Here is a 21,955-nt window from a genome sequence, read left to right on the forward strand (position 1 = left end):
CAGTCAGTTAACACATCAAATAAAACGCATGCAATCGAAAAAACATCGATGGAGCGTTGGTTGTCTAATACATATGCTGCCTAAAGATGTCATTGATGCCAGGTCAGTTCACAGAGGTCAGGTCACTTAGGGTCACAATATGAACCCAACTATGCTAGGGTCGTGTGATACATGTTTTATGGCCAATTTTACATTTAAAATTCAATGGTGTGAGCTAGACGGCCGTAGACGGTGTGAGTGGAGGTCAGGTCAAGGTCAGGTCAAAGAAGGTCAAATTTCAAAGTTGATGTTTTGCATAAAAGGGGTATCTATTCGATGCAACTCATCACAGGAAATCCAATAGTCTTTGGCTTGCTTTGTGTGTTCTGTGACGGCTAAAAATTGAATTTGAAAATTTTACGTAATAAATTTTGAGTAGCTTTCTTGCCATAACTTTGCTAAAAATGGAGCTATCGAGTTTAAGTTTGGCATATCTAGAGCAGATAGTTCTATAACATATATTTCAGTTTTAATTTTGAAAGTTGTTGGTATTTTCGGGGTGTTATACTTCTATAGTTTTGATGGTCAAAATCAATTTTTGTTTAGAGATAAGAGTTAGCAGTTCGGTAGCGCTGTTTATTTTACATCTTTTTGATCTTGAATATTTTTCGTTATCTTCAAAACTGTAGCGTAACAGCTCTCCCCGCTAAATCTTTTATTGGGTCGAAAATGACAAAACATGGCATCCCTCTGACGTCATTTGTGACTAACCTTTCATAAGAGCTCTGGAAAATTTGGTCACAAGGTGTAAAAATGATGCCCGGAGGGGTCTTGAAAGTTTGGTGCCGACATTTGCTATACTTTAGGAGATATCGACTTAAAAGGAGAGAGGGGACCGTTTTGCGCCGCCCTCCCCCCTCAACCGGGCTTTCAGTTGCTGCTCTCACAGAACAATTGGTTATATTACAACGTAGTGGAATTGCAAGCGGCAATATAAGCTTCCTGCCAGCGCCGGACCAGAGTTTAATAATGTTACATGCAGGCTGAATTTTAACATTTAACTTTTGAATTTTTAAACCGTTGAGCTTTTTAGAAGTTGTATGAACTGTTCAGCTCCTTTTTTGGTCCATCACAGCGGGCTTGTATGTCATTTGTCAACCAAAATCGAATTAAAAACTTTTTATTTGGTCTGGCTACCTTGCCAACTCCTTAACTGGATCGTTCAGTAGCTTTTGATTGGGCACTGTCCACATTGTCTAGCTTTTCGTGTCATAGACACTGTCTATGACACGAGAAGAGGCTACTGACATCGTTTGTCGCGGTTGGATAATACCAATCCACGTCCCAGTGGCTGCTCGATCGCACTTTCCCTGGCCCACCTCTCCCACCAGGCTAGACTTTGCCCGGCACAGCCGTCGCCTCAGTGCCTCGGGCGGTGACCCGTTCAAAGGGGCTCACAATTCGTATGGTGCCGTGGCTCTCAAACCAATACAGAACAGTGAAACGCAAAGGCTCAATTTCCATATAAGGCGAACGGCTGATTCTGGCGCCGGGGCTTCATTCATGCTAAGGCGCCCAATCACAGCGCCGCATTTCAGTTAGTGTCGGGCGCAAAAGCTACTATGCTCCGCCCCTCCATCACGTGACCCTGCCCTCACGTGGCCTCAGTCACGTGGTGTTTCCACTTCTTGGCGCATGGCGGCGCTAGTCTCGCAGGGGCGGTGGTAGCTTGCTCCCCCGCCGTCCGAGGGTGATGGGTAGCAACTGCTGGTGACTGTTCATCAAGGTAAGAATGCACGAGCTCCAGTTTTGACCGCTTTGTAGTTTTCAAATTCGCAACAAAGTGTTTGCTGTGAATGTTCCCTGGTATTTCTGTTTACATTTCTGGTTTCATTTACTTTGTCAGTCCGCCCTATAATAAATAAAATGTCAACATGTCTTGTTTCAATCGCACTTACGATGCAATTTTATTCAGACCTTGTCATTTTTGGATAGAGAAATGTGTTTAAATGTGTTAGGTACAGATATGTCTCGTCCAGCGTCCTGCGAGCAGATCATTAGTTCAAATGAATATTTTGTCCTATTTAATCATTGCGAACCGTTTCATATCATGTCGACGATACCAGTCTTGTTGCCGGGGTATTTTGTATTTTGGTTCTTGTGGTTTATAATTCGAATAAGAAAGAATGTGTAAAAGACCATACGTGGTAAAGGCTCATGCTGGTGTTTAAATATATGTTCCATAAAATGAGTCGATCCTGGATATTACTTTATGAATGCAAGCCCATGCGTTGTTCACGGTGATAACCAGACCAACACTCCTCACTCATATTTTCCTTGTTTCTCATAGTTGTATTGCGTCAGCCACAGTAGCAAAACGTTTCCAGTTTCAAACATAACAATCAAACGTCCGTAACAAATAACAACACGGAAACTTTGTGTTTACACAACTGGATGTAAAACACAAGCTCCTTCATGGGCAGGTGAGAATAACAACGAATCATCAAATGAGAAGAGGCATAGCTCTCAAGTTAGACTAAAAAAAGGTTGAAGATGAGTAAGACCTGTACGAAAATAAGTAATGGAGTGATTTCGCTGGTCACTCAGTACTCGTTTAACAGAAGATTGCGTAGGAGGACACCATGTCAACCATACAGCACTATAACCATCAACAAACTTTGTACATGAAATGATCAATGATCATCGTGAAATACCTAGTAAACATCAACAAGACATGGACAAACACAACAAATAAAACACGTTCAACACATAAAACACGTAACACAAAACAAATAACAAACAACAAGTAAAACAACACAAAATATGCACGTCAATGGACCACAAGTAGAAAGGACGATGACGAAACATTTAACATGGACAAACCAGGGACAGGGCCACCTTCACAAATACGACACAACATATAACGACACATAACCTACAGCGTGACGGCACAGACAGCGGGACAAAACAAACACAAATTCACAAACAATACGAGCAACAGACAAAAGACAACGAGGAGCCCTTTGACAACGAACGAATAATTAACAAACAACATAAAAACAAACAACAAAAACAAGGACATTGATACAGCAAAAGAAGAATATTGACTAATACGAAGAAAACAAACAAAGTTAAGACTTTAACACAGCAATCGCACTGTGTCAGATGTCATTGACTATCAATACCAGCTAAGAAGTTGTGACATCAATGACAATGTGACTCTTCTTCATGACACAAATTTCATCCCTGGTTAGGTAGTAGAGAACGCGTATCACACCATCTTCTGATTGTTGCTCATTGAGGGTTATTGTACCTGAGACGCTCTTCTGGTCTTGTGTTTCCCCAGAAAGCGCATTCTCGCTGCTATCTGAAAGTAAGGAAAAAGGACGTTAGCGATGTAGGTGTTGTTGTGAAACCACCTCCACAGTCATCATCAATCACCTTTTAGAAACCTGGCCTACATACGTGTTTCTCCTCTTCCTCATTTTTGTACAGCCGGCATCCATATTCCATAGTTCATGACCTAATCGCCCGCGTCACCAGTTCACAGTAATCAGTTGGTCGTAATCAGCCCATAGTAATCAGTTGATTACAGGCGCGCCGGCGGCGCGGGCGCGGAGCGTCGGAACGCCGCAGGGGTCGGTATCGCCTCAGGGGGAGGCCGCCCGCCCGCCGCGCGCCGCCGCTCCAAGTGGGGCGAACGGGCACCGGTCGGCCGACCCGGGCACCCGACCTCGCGGAATGTCGGCCATCTCCCATCTCCTCGCCGTATTGGGTCACCCGGGCCGCGGGGTACGCAAATTGGTAGAGGCGAGAGAAAGAGAGAGAGAGAGAGAGAGAGAGAGAGAGAGAGAGAGAGAGAGAGAGAGAGGCGGACGGACAGACAGACGGAGAGACGGACAGACAGGCTGACAGAAAGACAGAGAGAGAGACGGATAGATAAGACGGACAGAGACGGTCAGAGGCAGATGGATAGACAGGAAGCCGTCTAACTGAACCCTATCGTTTCAACGAGGTGACCGCTGAGGCCATGTCCCATTCAGCACACCCACTCGTCCAATCTCCACCCTGCGACACTCACCTTTTACCACCTCTTGTTGATGGCGCGCATGGCCATGGCGGCCACCTGTCCGAGCTGCTCATGGTGCAGCAGCTGGTCCAGCTGCGCCGGCAGCAGGCTCGTCGCCAGCTTACGCGCGTTGTTGTCGTCGTCGTTGGCAATGGCGGCAGCGGCGGCCACCAGGAGGATGATGCCGATACCGACGAGCACAGCGATCAGAATGGGGCCGGCCAGATCCAGGCCGCCGGAGCCCTGCGGCGCGGAGGACAACGGTCGGTCAGAGAATGTGACTTGGTAACGGCCCCGGTCAGGGAAACTGATCCGGTAATGGCCGGGTCGGGGAATGTGACTTGGTAACGGCCCCGGTCAGGGAAACTGATCCGGTAATGGCCGGGTCGGGGAATGTGACTGGTAACGGCCCCGGTCAGGGAATGTGCTACCACGGTAACCCAAGGACTGTGATTCGGTGAGGTCCCCGGTCACCATGAATGCGACTCGCTAACGGCCCCGGTCAGGGAAATATGACTCATTTCAGGTCAAGGAAACTGACACGGCGGTAACGGCCCCGATCAGGGAATGCGACAAGATAACGGGCCCCGGTCAGGAACTGTGATATAATTTTGGGACGGCCAAAATTTCAGGTCAGAGTCGATCAGTAGTTTCAAGAAAAATCGATCACTAGTACTGATCGATATTATTCCTAATATCTATCGAAGACCGTTTCAGTATCAAATTTTAGTGTAGTCCTATTGGCTTGTTCCTCAAATGCATAGTTAACTTTACATTCGCCACACGGTGAAGAACTTAGACAAAACAATTTCTAATCCATCTTCGGTGAAGTCAGCGATCGAGTATTAAGATGTCTATGTTAATTCACATAATTAAACAGTTCTTAACTTAAAAACACCGCTAAACAAACTTTTCGGCTGGTTCAGCGTTAAAAGAAACGTAAAAAAGAACGTTAGGACGTTCCGTTTTTAACGGATAAGCCGTTCACAAAATGTGCGGCTCCCACTTCCCAGGTACACGCAGGCAACAGCTAACATGAGATCTAGTCCAGCTTCCCTCCTCTTCCCTATTTCCCACGTGTGTTCGTGCCGTGAGCACGCTGTGCCTTCCACCCTCCAGTCACGTGCACACGACTCGTGCTCTTCCACCGGGTCACGTGCACCTGTCACGTGTTGGGCCGTGCCCTGGACTCACCCCCTCGACCTGTCCCTTGTGCTCCTCCACCGGGTAGTAGTAGTAGTAGTAGCCAGTGCTGCCGGCCTGGCCGCTGGCGTGGTGGCTGCTAGCCGGGGCCGCGTAGCTGGTGGCTGCAGCCGCCTGGGTGGCGTGGCCCGAAGAGTGGCCCGAAGAGTGGCCCGAAGAGTGGCCTGAAGAGTGGCCGGAAGAGTGGCCGGAAGAGTGGCCGCTGCTGCCGATGGAAGAGTAGGAGCTGGTGGCCGGACCGTGGCTGCTGCCGTGGCTGCTGCCGTGGCCGCCGGAGCTGTGACCACCGGAGATGTGACCGCCGGAGCTGTGACCGCCCCCGTGACCACCCCCGTGGCCGCCTCCGTGACCACCTCCGTGGCCGCCGTGGCCACCACCGTCACCCATCACAAGGCCACTGCAGGCCAGCACGGCCACGGCGAGGAACACCTTCATTGCTGCTGGCCTGAAAGACGAAAAATAACAATTTTATCAGAGCGTGTTAGGCAATGCTATGAAAGCCGTGGCTTGGAACTGTTAAAAATAATCCCCAAGAAAAATTAAATCAGCATTCAAGCCATCTATGAGCTGTCGTGTACTTGACTCGGTGTGAGGAACAATTCACCACCACACCAGGGGCTTCATAAAGTGAGTCCGTATTTACGCCGGTTTTTTGGGCTTGTATTGCAAGCGCATGTGAAGCGATAAATTTATTTCCCCTTCTCCCTTCTGTTCTTGCTTGCAAGATAAATAAAGTCAACGATTCAAACTATCTTCATCGCTTCACATGCACTTGCAATACAAGACTAAAAACCGGCGTAAGTTACGGACTTGCTTCATGAAACGGGGCCCAGGACACAAGACAAATTCTGAAGAAAGTCACTTGTGAGCTGCGTAGGACCACGGTAGGACCACACAGGACCACCGGAGCTGGAGGAGGACTCACTGAAGCGTCTGTGATCGGTTCCCCGCTCTGAACGACTGTCCCGCCGGCCGGGAATCGGTGATATTTCAGCTCGCCTCCGTCGAGGACCGCTATCGGTGATGTAATTTGGGCTGCGGGCGACGCCTGATGAGCTGGCTCGCCGACGCCGATTGGCTGGCCGGCCGCCCTCAGAACGGACACAGTGAAAAGAAGCCGCCCCCGGCCGGCACGCAGTTTCTCCTTACTTTCCCCCGAATGGCCCTGGCTGGTGGCACCTCACAGGACCAGACCCAACGGAAATGATCAGAGAGTGCTGTGGCACATACCGCATGTACTGACATCTCCTTATAAGGTCAGGTAGCGCTTGAGTGTGTTATGAACAATAATTTGCTACTCAACAAAAAAGAGGAACCCATAGGAACCCATATAACATCTTAACAAACGACTTTGTCCACAATTTCCTTACCAGTCTGACGTTACACTACGACACAACGGGTAGGGGATCACCTCCATGATCATCTCACCTCCATGAAGACTTAAGAGTGTACCACTCCCCTCCGGAGCGTCCTTTGAGTGGGTGGATGACCTGTCCCACCGGAAAACTCCCGCCCGAACAGAATGGGCTCAGCTGTACCTTATCCTCCCACACCAAGGTCGACAATTTTTCTCAGTACACCGATAGGTTTAACCTGATAAAACAAAGCTAAAAGTACCTAAATTTGCGTGAGCAAGGCCATTCCCAATCCCGTTTTCAGAGTAACAGCTGCGCTGCCTATCATTCGTCTAAACGTTACTTAGAGAGTTAGAAAATAAAGTCTGAGAAGTAAAAGCAGCAATCGCCAAAACAGAAACAAGCCGCGCTTATCAGATTAATGTACAGTCTGTCTTAAAAGTACCGCGCAAAGTGACGGTGGATCCATCGAGCCTGACTGAGGAAGGGCCTGCCAAATTTGGGTCACCGAAGCAATTGACATCCTCGTCCATTCCCTAGGTCAATTGGTCGGTGACTTTCAAATTAAAGCAGACCCTTTCTCGGTCAGGCTTGATGGATCCACCGCCACTTTGCGCGGTACTTTTAAGACAGACTGTACGATCCATCACACTCCAATGCCCTGCGACGAGCTCGTCAATTGTAATGAAGCGGTTGCATTTTTCACGACCATGAGTATACGATCGAAGCCAACGGCCAGACAATTTTCAACAAACAAGGCTTCGTTATAACCAGTAAAACGCCTTTTGGGCGAAGTACGAGCGAGCGAGATAGTGAGCCCTGCACGTGCGGAAGGGCGAGAGGGTACTTCCAAGGGGGCTTGTGCAAAGCACCCTTCTAACCGGTCGCTAGCGGTGTGCCAAATTTGAACGCAATCGGCCCAGCCGTTCCTGAGATCTGGAAGCGGCATTCTGCACGTGCGCACGTGCAAACGGGGTCCAAACCTGACTTTTGCACGGCACCCTACTAACCGGTCCCCAACCGCGTACAAAATTTGAGCGCAATCGGCCCAGCCGTTCTTGAGATCTGGAAGCGCCCCCTGCACGTGCGCACGTGCAGTAGCACCCTAACCGCAACACATGGAAATGCATTGCCTGGTGGGTGCCTACCTGTATGCCAAGTTTCAGCGAAATCGCCCCAGTAATTACAGTTATTGAAATGGGAACAAATTTGGCACCTTTTCTTTTTGTATTTTGTACGTGCAGTGGGAGTCACTCACATAGATCAAAAGTATCCGACCTTTGGTAGGGTAGAAGGGATGCAGCTGCCCTACACAAATTACCGCGACAATCGCCCAAGCGGCTGCCGAGATATGAGCCTCTCAAAATCACTACTTTTGCAAAACAGTTTGAACACCCTTGACTTTTCACGTGGCACGTGCCACGACGGTCACTGAGATGTATCAAAAGTAGTCAATTACGGGGTAGAAGGGATGGGGCTACCCAGCAAAAAAGACCGCAGGCCAATCGGTCTAGCGGTTGCTGAAATATAAGCCTCTCAAAAGCGGTACAGGCCGGGCCGGGCCGGGCCGGGCCGCTCATACTGATATTTTTTTCCGTTATATTGAAAAGATTTCGCTTCGCTCGCTGCGCTCGCTAAGCACATCTTTTGCTACCCCGAGCTGAAGTTCATCGGCCTCAGCGCAGACTTCAACATAAACGGTTACAGTTTCCTACATATGTGGTGTGGAGCGTTCCACGACAACTTTCTACAGTTCCCACCAAATACCAATCAAACATGTGTGCCATCAGATCAAACCGGTTCGTGTGACTTTCGGCTTAAGAAATTAAATGTTTTCTTGGAAGCTATTTCAAGACAGCACAAAGCGCTTGGTTGGGTGAAAATTAAATTGGTTCAAAATGCTATTATAGTTACTATTTAAAAAAAAAACATGGGATGCATATCCGAACTCGTCCGTTTCGTGGCGAATGCAAGCTACTGTGAATATATATTAACACATGGTTTCCCGTGTGTAAATGGTTTTAACGCACGACGTGGATGGGTTGGAGCACGAGTGCGTTAATGCACGAGTGAAACGAGTGCATTAACGCACAAGTGCTCCATTCCATCCACGAGTGCGTTAAAACCATTTATGCACGGAAACCATGTGTTAAACTAATTAATACATGCTTAACGGTGCGAATTTGAATTAAAATAAAACTTAGTCCATGACACTAAAAGGGCCTTTTATGGAATTCTTAGAATAAAGTCAATGACCCTTCCGAAAAATTTCAGTCGAGAAAGTCATCACTGCACGCGCGTGCACCAATTTAAATTGGTGCACGGCTACCTTCGAATTAACGCACGGTTAATCTCCAGTGAACGCACCGTAAAGTATGTATTAATGGGATTTTACACACGAGAAACTATATACAACCTGGAAAAGCAAAACAAATCCAATGAAAGTATCATATCACCGTTCATAGCATATATGTATGTTAGATGTGCTTATAAGCCCATAAGTTTATCAGAACAGGTGATCCGTCCCGTGACACTTGACAGCTTATCTCTTCCGTGACATCCGTGACAGATATATCTCTTCCCGATAATATTCGGGTGCAAGGGACGCTAATGAATCCGGCAAAACCTGACCTAACCTGAGAGTGACCTGAGCTCAGCTTTTGTCCAACGACTTAATATATTGTTGCATCCTCTTATCTTCATTTATGCAGATTTCAGAGATGTCTCATCATATTTAATATCATCTTGGCTGTTTATCGCCGGCTGACTCATTCTGCTTTCTTCCACCGTTCCTCTCGCTCCTGCTGACCCCAATTAATACTGCCACCCAGTTACTATCCCGACGGGGGAACTCGGCCGGGAGAGACGGCCCACACGTCCCCGCCGGCCCGCAGTCCAGGATATGGGTCAACTGGGAGTGGGATGGACAGGATATAGGGATGGATGGGGATAGGATCTCGCTCGGGTCTTGGCCTCAAATTCAGTCTCTATATGGTTGCCCAGGTCTGTCAGCTTATAAGGGTTTCTGAAAACTTGAAGTATCATATAAAATCATCTGGTGAGCATGTCCATGTCTATTGACTAACGGATCTTACGGAATCCAACTGTGTTCAATTGCACCATGAGTGCTCTAAATGGATCCCGATGGATCTGTCAATGTCAACCCAGATCCGGAGTCCGTTGGTGTTTTCATACCTTATTGACAGTTTAGCACATTATCCCTCTCTTAGCCAGAATGACTTCAGGCTGATTATCTGATTAGCATCAAATGGATGGATTAGGTACTGATAAACAATATACAGAGATGTTATTTGAGCTATTATTAGATGTTTACCCAATGTAAACATGCGGAATAAGTAAGCTTCGTTATTCGGTTCCCTTTCTGAAGGAAAAGATAAAGAAATAAATACAAGTCAACTGCCCCTGCCTGGTGTTACTAGTAATTTCTTCAGAGGTCAGCCTGATGTCACCCTGTTGCCCGATGTCCGGCACGTGGAGCCGGAGGGATACGGCGGACATCGCCCTGGACAGTCGTCTGCTATCGGGCATAGAGTTATAAACAAGGTACATTATTAATCGTCTGACATGAGACACATGTGAGAAGAGACACATGTGAGATGAGACACATGTATGTCTTAAAAAATGAGTTACTACAGGGTGTTTCACTAAAAGTGTCAAAAAGTAAAAGTCATAGTGCACATAATACCAATGTTTTCTACGGAAATTTGCATACCATTTCATCCGCAATTGTTGGACATTTGAATATATAAAAACGATAGCACCGTCACTCAAACCTATTCCACATATCCGCCCCTTCTTTTGATGCACCATTTCGGCACGTGTCCGGAGGTGCCTCACAGCCCGTTTTCATCTTCAGCGTCCAGACTGTCGGCAAAGATTTGAATGGTGCTCTTCAGCTCCCGAAGTGATGCGACTTGAGTCTTCCTCAGCTCTGCGAGAGCTACTGACCAAAACCAGAAGTAAAGCGGTGACGGATCGGGGCTTCGCGCTGGCCAGAGGCGGGCGGCGAGGCAGCTGATTTTTCGGCGCAGGAACTTCTAATCCAGCCAGTTCCTGGTGGTTACAGCCATTATAGTGGCTGTTTTTGATAACTTGTAAGGCCTTGGCTATTTCTGATGTTGAAATTAGCTTCTTGTTATCTTTAAAGACCCTCAAAAAGACCCTGAACTTTTCTACGGTTTCCGCCGAGAGGTGGGGGACCCCGTCTTTTTTGGACTGGGACCGGCATCGAAGGAACGTTTTTAAACCTCTCAAGAAGCCCTTTGAACCTTTTATAATCTGGAACGTAGCGAGGTGAGAGAATAAAACGTTTCCTGAAAAGTCGGCATATGGTTTCAATGTTTCTGATGCACCAAAAGTAAGTGTAATTCACCCCTCCTGTTGCGGTGTAAATAACCTGTTCTTGTTCTGCATAAGGAAAAAAACGACTAGTAACTTTGGCCTCCTGCCCTCGCTCCGTTTGAGTGTAAAATATATCTTAAATGGACAAAGCATAAATGTCCAAAAATTTGCAACAAAGCCACGTGTGCAACCACGTAATTTGCATATTTTATATAACTTTAATATGCATTTACTTTTTGACACTTTTAGTGAAACACCCTGTAGAAACTCTTGCCAGTGCCTGAAAGCTGTCCAGAACCCATGATACTCTATACACTAGTATCATGGCCTACCTACGCTTTCCTACCAAGTTTCTGCTGTCCATCCTACCTGCCTAGCCTAATGCCTACTTAAATATCTAACTTGTGTTTTTTTTTTCATCGGGATATTATATCGATTTCCACCAGCTAACTATCTGATATCTCTGTTACCATATCTACATTATTAAGCATGTGTGCGCTTCTCTAAAAAGAAAACATCAACAAGCAACAAAGCCAATTGTGTTTTCGAAAAAAGATCCGATTCACCGTTTAATATTCATTGTCAATTAAACAGTTTACATGAACCTTTAAACTAATTGATGACTTGATAACTAAGCAGTAGCTGGTTACCAATCGAGAGCACAGTGACTGACATAGCTACCTACCTAAGCCTAAAAGTAATTGCACGATGGTTTAAACTACAGCATGTTGCCAAAATAGTCCAAGTTCATAGAGGACGTTACGGGGCTTCCCATAAGATGCCTAATAGTTAATTATGCCATGTTTTTCTCGCTTGTAAAACTCACACACCATGGTTTAACAAGCTGACTAAAGCAGAGAGCTCAAGCGATATCCATAACACTAAACACACAAGTAACTTATTGCTTTAGGTAATAATAACATTATTGACATGTAAATAAATCATACGATTGAACCAGGATCCAGTACACGTTACCCAAGTCCTTGTTTTATTGATATATAATTACGTAAATATTGTGGAAAAGCAAATTAACCGATTTCCCAGTCATATGATAAATGGCTATAATAACAAATATTCGACGATTTCTCTGAAAAAAAGTGAGAGGCGCGACGCCGGTGAACGCTGCGCAGAGGTTATTCTGGCTTTTGTAACTTCTCGACTCGGATGGTTGTGGTTTTTTAATAACCTGAAGTTGAGAAGCAAGTACTGAAAACGGTACGATAACCTGTGATAACCGTTTGATGAAAATTAGGTGAGGAATCTTTGATTTCCTGCCTGGCGAATATGCCGCAATTGCCGCAAAGCGATTCTGCAGGGCCTAGCACTGGTGCATCTGGGGCATCTGGCCTTGTTATTAACGAGTTGCTGTGTTTTGTGGTAAACAAGACTGATTGCTTGCCCCCTGAGGCCATCTGCCAGCTGTGTCTGGATTCCTTTGCTGAGGATGAAATAGAAAAAGCAAAGAAAATGCTGTATGAGCTGTGCCCGGACAAGACCATGCCAAGGATGGTAACAAGGAAGGGGCCTAAGAAAGCAACACAGAATATGGACGATATCGTCAAGTTTGTACATGAGAAAGGCCCAGACCTGCCTACGTTTGTGGCTCATAACTTGCAGGCGCTTCCACCAGTCACATTTAATAGTTTGGACGTGTCGTCACTGCTACATACCATTAAGCAGACACAGGCAGAAGTCGGCCTGTTGAAGGAGGGGCTCAACACCCAAGCTCAGACAATCCGTGACCTGCAATCGGTGCTGGGTGAGCAGACCACTTCCAGGGTGGGAGGTCGGCAAGATCCCACCGGAGCGACGGCTCAAGGGGTGGTGGCCGCAACCCAGACTGAGGCAGCACCTACTTCTGCTCCAAACATCTATAGTGATGCAGGGACGGCAGTCACTGGCCACCTGATTGAGAAGATGCCAGTTGCCATCGAGCGTGCCAGTGAGGCAGGTGAAGAAACTGTGAAAGTGACAGCCGCTCTGGGTTTGGGTAACACAAGTGGACCTCAACAGCAGAGCTATGCGAGTAAAGTGGATGAGTGGAAGAAAATGGAAAAGGTAAATGGTAAACTCAGGGCAATGCCCATGAATGGAGTGGCACATGCAAAGAGTGATGCATCCGGTGGCAAGCTGAGACCAGCTGGAAAGAGGCACGTAAGTGGCTCTGTGAAAGAGTCTGGTCTAACAACGGTGAAGAAGGTGGTGAAGGCTAAATATGCCAGTGTCTTTGCTTCTCGTTTTGATACCAGTGTTAGTAGTGACATGCTTAAAAGGTATCTGGAGGAGAGACTTCATCTGGAAGTGAGTGTTAGCCCAGTTAAAACGAGGTATGATACCTATCACTCCTTTCATGTCATGTGTGAATGTGTAAACCCAAAGGTGTTCATGGATGATGCAGTATGGCCAGAGGGAGCTTACGTACGCTGGTGGAAGGGCAGTTTTATGGGTGGGGATGGAGACTCATCTCACACGGGAGGAAAGTAGACAGTCTTCAAACACTTAGAACTTTTTTAGAACTTTTAGAACTTTTTTATTCTTAGAGTAGTTTTTTTATGCTGCAACTTAGTTTTTACAATTGTCATGGTTTTCCAAGGAACAGGAGTGCACTTTCCCTTCGTAAGGATATGGAATATTTGCTTGAAAGGTCAGATATGATATGTCTACAAGAAACTTGGTTGTTTAAAGAGGATTTGTGTAGCCTCAATAATGCACACCCAGACTTTGTTGGTTTCGGAACAGCTACTGCTGACTTACAGAGTAGACTGTGTACTGGGCATGCTCCTGGAGGAGTTGCAATTCTATTCAAACAGTCTCTGCAGAGCTGTATCGAACCAGTTCATTTTGAGGTTGATTGGTGCATAGGAGCTAAAGTATCCATTGACGACAAACAGTTCTTTGTTCTTAGTTTGTATTTGCCTTATCAGTGTGTAGAAAATAAATTAGACTATATCGAGAAATTAGGAGAGCTAAGTTCCATAATAGAAGGGATAAGCTCAACATCATATATCCTTGTAGGTGATTGGAATGCAAATTTAGGACGGACAGGACAAGCTATGTTTGCAAAGTATATGATTGAGTTCTGTGAGGAGCATTCACTCATAAACACTAGTCAAGCGCTATTGCCTTCAGATAGCTTCACTTTCGTCTCAAGTAGCTGGGGAACTGTGTCCTGGCTAGACCATGCAGTGTGTAGTGCGGACATGCACAGGATCATATCATCAATTGAGATAGGATATGGCATTGCTCAAGACGATCACATGCCTGTTAGTGTAAATCTGAATATACCCAAATTGCCTAGTCATTCGGAGAGTAAGATGGCTGGAAGTAAGAATGTTGATTGGGATAGAGTAACCAAACAGGACATAGCGAGGTATAGAAATGCTACAGACCATTATTTAAAGAAAGTGAAAATCCCACAGGCTGTGAAATGTGCAGATGGAAACTGTAAAGAGGTAAATCATGTACAGGACATATTTGTGTTGTATGAAGGAGTAGTGAATTGTCTCAGCAAAGCTGGGCAAGAGCTACTTGCGGGAAGGAGGGAGAATGGTGCTCAATCTTCCAAACCTGGCTGGAATGACTATGTTGAGGAGTTATATGAGATATCAAGGGAGAATTTCATTGTTTGGAAGGAGGCTGGTAAGCCGAGACAGGGCCCCGTTTATGAAGCTCACAGGGAGGCCAAGGTTAGATTTAAAAGTGCCTTGAGATATATTAAGAAGCATGAAAATGAGTTACGCAGGGAAGCATTGGCCAAAAAGTTAGTTGAGAGGGACACCAAAGGTTTCTGGAAGGAAGTGAGGGTAATGAGTGGCTCACAGGTACCTAGACCTACTATGATGGAAGGGGTACGTGGAGAAGAGGATATTGCCTCTTTATGGAAACAACATTTTCAAGATTTGTTTAACTCTGTTGTGAGTAAGATGGATGAATTGAGTGAGGATATTTCAGGGGACTGCGAAAGTGCTCTCGTATCAGTAGATGAGGTAGATGCTGCCATCAGGGAGCTAGCTATAGGTAAATCGTGTGGTTTAGATGGGATCTCTGCTGAGCATTTAAAGAATGCGTCAGGTCGAATTGTACCTCTACTGAGTCTGTGTTTCACAGCCTGCATGGTTCATGGAAAGTTGCCAGATTCTTTGATGAAAGTAGTTCTAGTCCCTGTGATAAAGAATAAGGCTGGTTCCATCAGTTCGATGAATAACTACAGGCCAGTAGCATTAGCCAGTATCATCAGTAAGGTGTATGAGATCATTTTGCTCAAAAAGTTAAAACCTTTCTTAGGTACTCAAGATAATCAATTTGCTTATAAAAAGGGTATGGGAACAGATCAATGTGTATATGCTCTAAAGGAAGTTGTGAGTATGTATAGATCTATGAAGGGCAATGTGCACTTATGCTTCCTTGATGCCAGTAAAGGTTTTGACAGAATAAACCACAGTCTACTCTTTGATAAGCTGAACCGCAGGGGAGTACCAGCATGTTTAGTTAGAATATTGTCTTTTTGGTATACTAGTCAAAAGATGTGTGTGAGATGGGGATCCACATATTCAGAGTTCTTTGGAGTGTCAAATGGTGTAAGGCAGGGAGGGATTCTGTCCCCATATCTCTTCAGCGTCTATATGGATGACCTGAGTTCACTGCTCAATAGGTGTAGTACAGGCTGCTATATTGGAGAAAGAATTGTAAACCACTTAATGTATGCAGATGATCTAGTTGTGATGGCACCGTCCAGTGTAGGATTGCAGCGTTTGCTTAATGTGTGTACTGAGTTTGGAATATCTCATGATGTTAAGTACAATGCCCTAAAGAGTTGTGCAATGTGCTGTAGTTCAGATTTTCTGCGGAATGTACGAAAACGAGAGTTTTATGTGGGAGGGGTGCCGGTTGCCAATGTAGATCGAGTTAAGTACTTAGGTCACTACATAACTGATAACTTGTCCGATGATGCAGACATAGAGAATCAGACTCGTGTCTTGCTTCGCCAAGGGAACGCAATGTTGAGGAAGTTTCACATGTGTAGTACTGATGTAAAGATGAAATTGTTTAATGCTCATTGTAAGCCTATGTATTGTTCGCAGTTGTGGTGGTGTTTCAAAAAAGGAACTATGAAGAGGTTTGTCACTAGTTATCATAACCTTCTTAAAAGGACCTTAGGGCTATCAAAGTTTGAGAGTACCAGTGCTACCTGTGCATACTTTAGAGTACCCTCATGTGAGGCTGTCATTAGAGGCTTAATATATAAATTCATGAAAAGGGTTGATCTGAGCAATAACGGTATCATGGCAGCTATATGTTGGAGCAGTTTGAGGTACCAGTCAAGGATCAGGAGGTCATGGCTGGGAAGGCTGTATACAAGGGCAGACATGGATGTCACCTGACTCCCCTGTGTTTAGGCTGCAGTGTGTGTCTTTTTTAGCATGTGTGTTTGTGTGTGTTTTTATGATGTGAAGGGTTTTTTATGGACCAGTATGGTCTGGAATAAAGTTTTGTCTGTCTGTCTGTCTGTCTGTCTGTCTCTGAAAGAAAAAAGAACATATAAAATGAGTTTAGCGAATAGGAGGAGAATGCATGCGTGCACATACACTTTAAAAACCAAAAACACCAACCTTATGCTCATTGCTCACCTTAATTAAATGTTTCATTCAAGTGAAAACACCTCACTAAGCACTCAAAATGGTCGCGACGAAGGAAAACGCAACAATCAAAGAACAAAACGGAAAAACTTCGACGCATGACACTTGGTTATAACTTGTGTGCGTTTGCGAAATTGCATGAAGGTAAAACCGCACAAAGAACTACATCCGCGATCGCACTTACCAAACAAAAGAGATGTAAAACACCCACCATCGGCCAAATGTAATGCGTCGCAGTCTGATAAAACTGTAACAAGTTCCATATACCGAGAGAAGCTCCGTTCTTACATTTATTTATGCATATACTTCAGTCTATTATTGTCCTTTTGTGTCGTTTCTTGTATTGTTGTCTTTATTTCCTTGTACATGTATTTCACATTGCATTGTGTAAGAAACTTTTTTATTATTATCAGGATCATAAGGATCGTAAGGATCATAAGGATTCATAATGTTACTGTTTTTTACAGTCAAAATTAACAGTCACACTAAACTCATTGTCTTGTATCCAGTCATGTGTCTGTGCACCGAGCAGGCTCTGAAGTTGATGTCGTTGTAACCCGCTATCCCGTGTATCTCCTTAACAGATGACAAGTCAATAACATAACAAGACTGAAAAGTTCACTCATAAAACCAACTTACCAAGCATACCTCTCATTTCCTTCAGGCTTGCTGTTTGACACCCATCATTTTAATCCACAACTTGCGAATCGCAAACCACTTGTGAAACGTTAAATTGTCTCATCTGCAAGATCGGCGATAAAACGATCGGCTTTCAATATATCTGATAGTACCTACATCTGCAAATGCGATGAAACTGACGCTCAAAATCGAGTCGGTTAATAAGTAAATATCTGAATGAGGTCAATCCCTATAAACCGACGCCTCAACTGTTTCAAGATTAAATCCTAAATTCGTAGTCGCTATTGTAATTCTTTTATGTGGCATGCTTACAACATTTATTTGCATCGGATTTGTTTTTATTTATTTCTCATTATTGATTCAGTTTCGTTTTTATATTCAACTTAGCTGTTGTTAACAACACACCTATGACTAATGGAAGTAAAAAAGAAAAACAGTGCCAAAATGAAGATGCACCAATTGCAGGTGCCTACAGAGTTCATAGATCTCAATGATTGACAGTTAAAACCGTAGATAAACCTTTTACTGACAGCGAGCTAAAAATACACTCCTCAATTGAGGAGACACCTCTGAATAGCTCTCAGCAAAGATGCCAAACAAACTGAAGAGATGCCATTTACTGATTCCAACAAAGCTACGAGACGCCACTTGGAGGTGCCTAACGAATGAATGAGATGCCTACATATGACAACTAGCATTTAAAGGAACCCTCTAACCACTTCTTGAGACCTGAAGAGATACCTTTGACAGTGACCACCATGAATGTTTTTATAAATAAAATATGAATCAATCAATCAATCAATCAATCAATCAATCAATCTATTAATCAATCAATGAAGGTTGCCTCCGACGACGCCTAGCCGACTTGTGAGACACGCCTTACGGATGTTTAACGGCGTCAAAGAATGTCACTTACCGATTGTGCCGAACTTAATAAAGGGAGGTCCCTCACTGACGCCTAACGACCTAAATATATCACATCTGATTGGCACTTGAAATAGAGAGGCATTTCTGACTGATGCCCAACAAATTAAAAAATACGCTTCTAAAAAAGATCTCTATATAACAAATGTCTTATCCTCTGCCTGACGCCTAGCAAAATGAATAGGCTCTTCTGAATGATGTCTTACAAACTGAAGGAAATAACCACTGAGACACTTCTCAAGGATGTCTAACGACGTCAAAGAACAGCACTTACTGATGCCTAACAAATTGCAGAAACACCTTGCTCATCGTGCCTAATGACCTAAATAGACGCCCCTAACTAACATCTATGACCTAAAGAGACAACATTGATTGGCACCTGATATGAAGGGGCACTTCTGAGTGACTCCGAACAGACAAGGAAAGATTCCTTGTACCATCTGAAAGATACCTTACAAAATGTCTTACCTCTGCCCGACGCCTAGCAAAGTGAAGAGACACTTCTGAATGATGCCTGACAAACTGAAGAAGCGAAGACACTTTTGACAACTTACCTCAGGATGCACATCCGTTATCGGATTGTGAGACCTTTTCAAGGCGCCCATTCACTCATGTAGATCGATGCAAAAAGACATTTATGGCGAGCGCCTGACGAAATGAAGTGAAGACACCTCTGACAACTTACCTCAGGAGGCTAACGTACCCCGTTATCGGGTTGTGGGACCTATCCAAGGCACCGGATTGCGGGAACAAGCCTAAGGCGCCCACTCGCTCATTTCTATCCATGTAAAGACACTTGCCTGGCCTGGCGAGAGTGCCTGGCGAACTTAAGAAGTGACTTCTGACTCATCCTCTGGAGGCACGAGGATGACTCCTGACCCCTTACCTCTGGAGGCACTCCGTTAGCGGGTTATGAGACCTCACCAAGGCGTCGGACTGGTATACCAAGGCGCTGCTACTCATGCCTAACGGTGTAAAGAGACACTTCTGGAGTGCCGAATGAACTGGAGAAGTGAAGAGACACCTACCTCTGACGACCGACGGACTTCAGAAGCACGTCCGCCAGCAAGGTGTGAGACCTTACAACGAACAGGGATGGGCGAGCAAATAGAACTCGTGAATTTATCAAAGGAGTGAAAAGACGAAATAGTCTGGCATCAGCTTAACGCGAAGGACTGGTAGCCCAGCTCCCACCAAACCGGCTAGGACCAGCCTGTGGGGAGCCGACTGAGGGGTGGCCAGTCCCCCTGCGGCTCAACCCGTGAGGCGGTCCCGGCGGCGGCGGCGGCGGCGAGCAGCTGAGCTGGAAAATGGGGAGAAAATAGCAAACAGGATACCCAGCGGAGCCAGCACTTACAAGAGGATGACCATTGGTCATTAGGGGGTGAATGCTTAGCCTTGATTTCTTAGATGCTGGATTTAAAACAGTTTTCCGCTCACGACGGTGTCCTAAGCAATGGCAGGCTCTGCTCCGCTCAGCTGAGCAGTCCAGTGATCCGGCGAAGGTAACGAGCTGAAAAGCAAGAAGCTCCTGTTTTTAACTTTTTTGATTGTTGACATGAAGGAATATGTGTTTGCGCTGCTCGGAATGCACCATGAGATGAATTAAACCATGGAATGAGATACTGATTGTGACGCTGAATCGTTGCGGCTCACAGTCTTGGAATGAGGGCGGTACTTGAATACGGAAATATTCGCGCCATACGGCACAAATATGCCTTAAATCTAAATCACCGGCTGGTCCAAGGTGTTCTAGTTAAAACATGTCCTGGAACCAGCCAAGGCTTCCTTAAACTAGACCTTAACCTAAAGGCTGAAACAGACTTCTGCGGCTAGAAAATCGCATGCTAGAGCCTTTTTTAACTAGGCTCGCATCAATCGTACGCATCTTCTGCATACGATTGATGCGAGCGTGATGCAATGTAATTGATCTGGCGCTCCATGCGATTTCCTATAGTCTGTTCCATACCAAGTTTGCAGTCGGAGTTTCTTCGGCAGATCGCTCCTCCGCTCAAGAATTTGCGTCTTAAAATGTAAGAGTTGTATGTACAGAAAACACGCCATGCTTTCAGCAAGGCACTTCGGCTGCAAGCTTGAAACGGAACAGAGTATAACTGCGGGAAGAGTCTGCTTCAGCCTTAACCCTTAGCCTAATCCTTATGCTAATCCTTAACCTAAGCCCTAATTAAGCCCTAACCTAAGCCTTAACCTAAGCCTTCAGTAATCCTAAATTACGTCTTAAACTAAATCCTACCTATTCTAGGTAATAACTCGGGACGAAGCTCGCCCCTTGTCATGCCGTAAGCAAGTACCGCCGAAATTCCAGGACATTGCAAGCGTAAGCTGATGCAGGTAAAATCCCTGCGGACGCTGTAAATCATCCAAATTTTAAATACTGCTCTTTGAATTTCAAAACTCAGAATTTTCCCGAGCTTGTGGCAAAGTTGACCAAAATAAGCGCAAATTTTGACCATCGTAAGTGTTCCACGAGAGCGAAATGAACTATAAAAGCGAGTCATAACAACTAACGTTGACCTAAAGGGACTTATCATTGGTTCAAATGTCGGTTTTTATTGATACCGTACTCACCATCACCAGACGCAGGTGTGCAGTGGTGGCTGACTAGCGACATCTTGTGAAGAGAAGCGCATGGCTTACCTGACAATAAGAGACTATGAAGTGATGGTTGACCTGATGGGGAACCAAATTACACACGTTCACATGTATGACCAAAAAAGAGCGAGCGAGCAAAAACAACGAGCAGTTAGGAAGCACATTCAACGTCTGGCCATAAATATTGAATATTTGGAAGTAAGTACTGCTATCCGAGCGACACGGAATATCACAAAGAGCTGCCTTACCTTGCTGTCCCTGTTGAAAATGGCCGGGACAATATGGCAACAGCCGATAGTTGGCTGCTGCCATTGAACGAAACCACTCGTAGATTGGATACAAGACCGAATAGCGATAACAAACACACCAACATGTTCTCATGGCTAGCCACAACTAGCGAAAAAAAACCTTGGCCAGAAGATGGAGACGATCGTTTATAAGCTGAGCAGATAACTTACCGCTGTTCGTCGATACTACCGGATGATTGCTTTGTAGCATGGAAATACTATCGATACATAACTTACCAATGACCGTCGATATTGATGAAAGCTAGCGATGTTATAAAATCTCCATCGACACAGAGCCAACCAATAACTTCCGACATTGTAGAAAGATGATGATGCCCTACTTACCTATTAAAATGACTGTCCCACCTTTACATTTAAATTGTGTTGATATAGCCGAGCTGAGGCGGAACTCGATGAATTACCGGCTGTGATATTCATTGACTCTCACCCACATGGTTTTCAAGAAAATTGCTTACCCATTCATTGCAATGTGGGCCTTACTTAAGCCCTTACTCTTCATCATAGGAGTTTGTCTGAGTGACGTCATCAAATAAATACTGCTTTTCAAATTATGCTACTAGATACTTGGAATAAACTTGAATGCTTGTAAGCAACTACACGTACTCGTACAAGGTCGAAACGACTTTTGGCAGTAGAGATAAGATAGCTCTCCAATAATAAAAAATATAAATATTTTTGGCATTCAATATCAGTTTTCTTCAAATATATTGCTGCGTTGTGTTTCATTCAGTGTTGCTGCATAAATGTGAACTGTAGTGCCAGATTGAAAAGCTTGGTAGCTGCAGCATTACTACACTCATGGAAACGAGTTCCTTTATGACATTACGGATACGATGTCGTAAACGGTAAAAAGTCGAATTAAAAAAT

The 21,955-nt window shown here is 45.0% G+C and overlaps 1 protein-coding gene across 1 annotated transcript; it reads right to left on the bottom strand.

Annotated features, from left to right (window-relative positions):
* Positions 1-2,795: 2,795 nt before the first annotated feature.
* On the bottom strand, positions 2,796-6,278 carry LOC122379782 (glycine-rich cell wall structural protein 1.8-like). The gene is made up of 4 exons (XM_043362259.1): positions 6,177-6,278; positions 5,243-5,696; positions 4,061-4,291; positions 2,796-3,346 (listed from the first exon to the last, which is right to left on the bottom strand). The coding sequence occupies exons 2-3, from the start codon at positions 5,684-5,686 to the stop codon at positions 4,064-4,066; spliced, it is 672 nt and encodes a 223-aa protein (XP_043218194.1). The 5' UTR covers positions 5,687-5,696; positions 6,177-6,278; the 3' UTR covers positions 2,796-3,346; positions 4,061-4,063.
* Between the last annotated feature and the right edge of the window lie 15,677 nt (positions 6,279-21,955).

Source organism: Amphibalanus amphitrite, unplaced genomic scaffold (genome assembly GCF_019059575.1).
Source record: "Amphibalanus amphitrite isolate SeventyFive unplaced genomic scaffold, NRLGWU_Aamphi_draft 000084F_arrow, whole genome shotgun sequence".
NCBI lineage: Eukaryota > Metazoa > Arthropoda > Thecostraca > Balanomorpha > Balanidae > Amphibalanus > Amphibalanus amphitrite.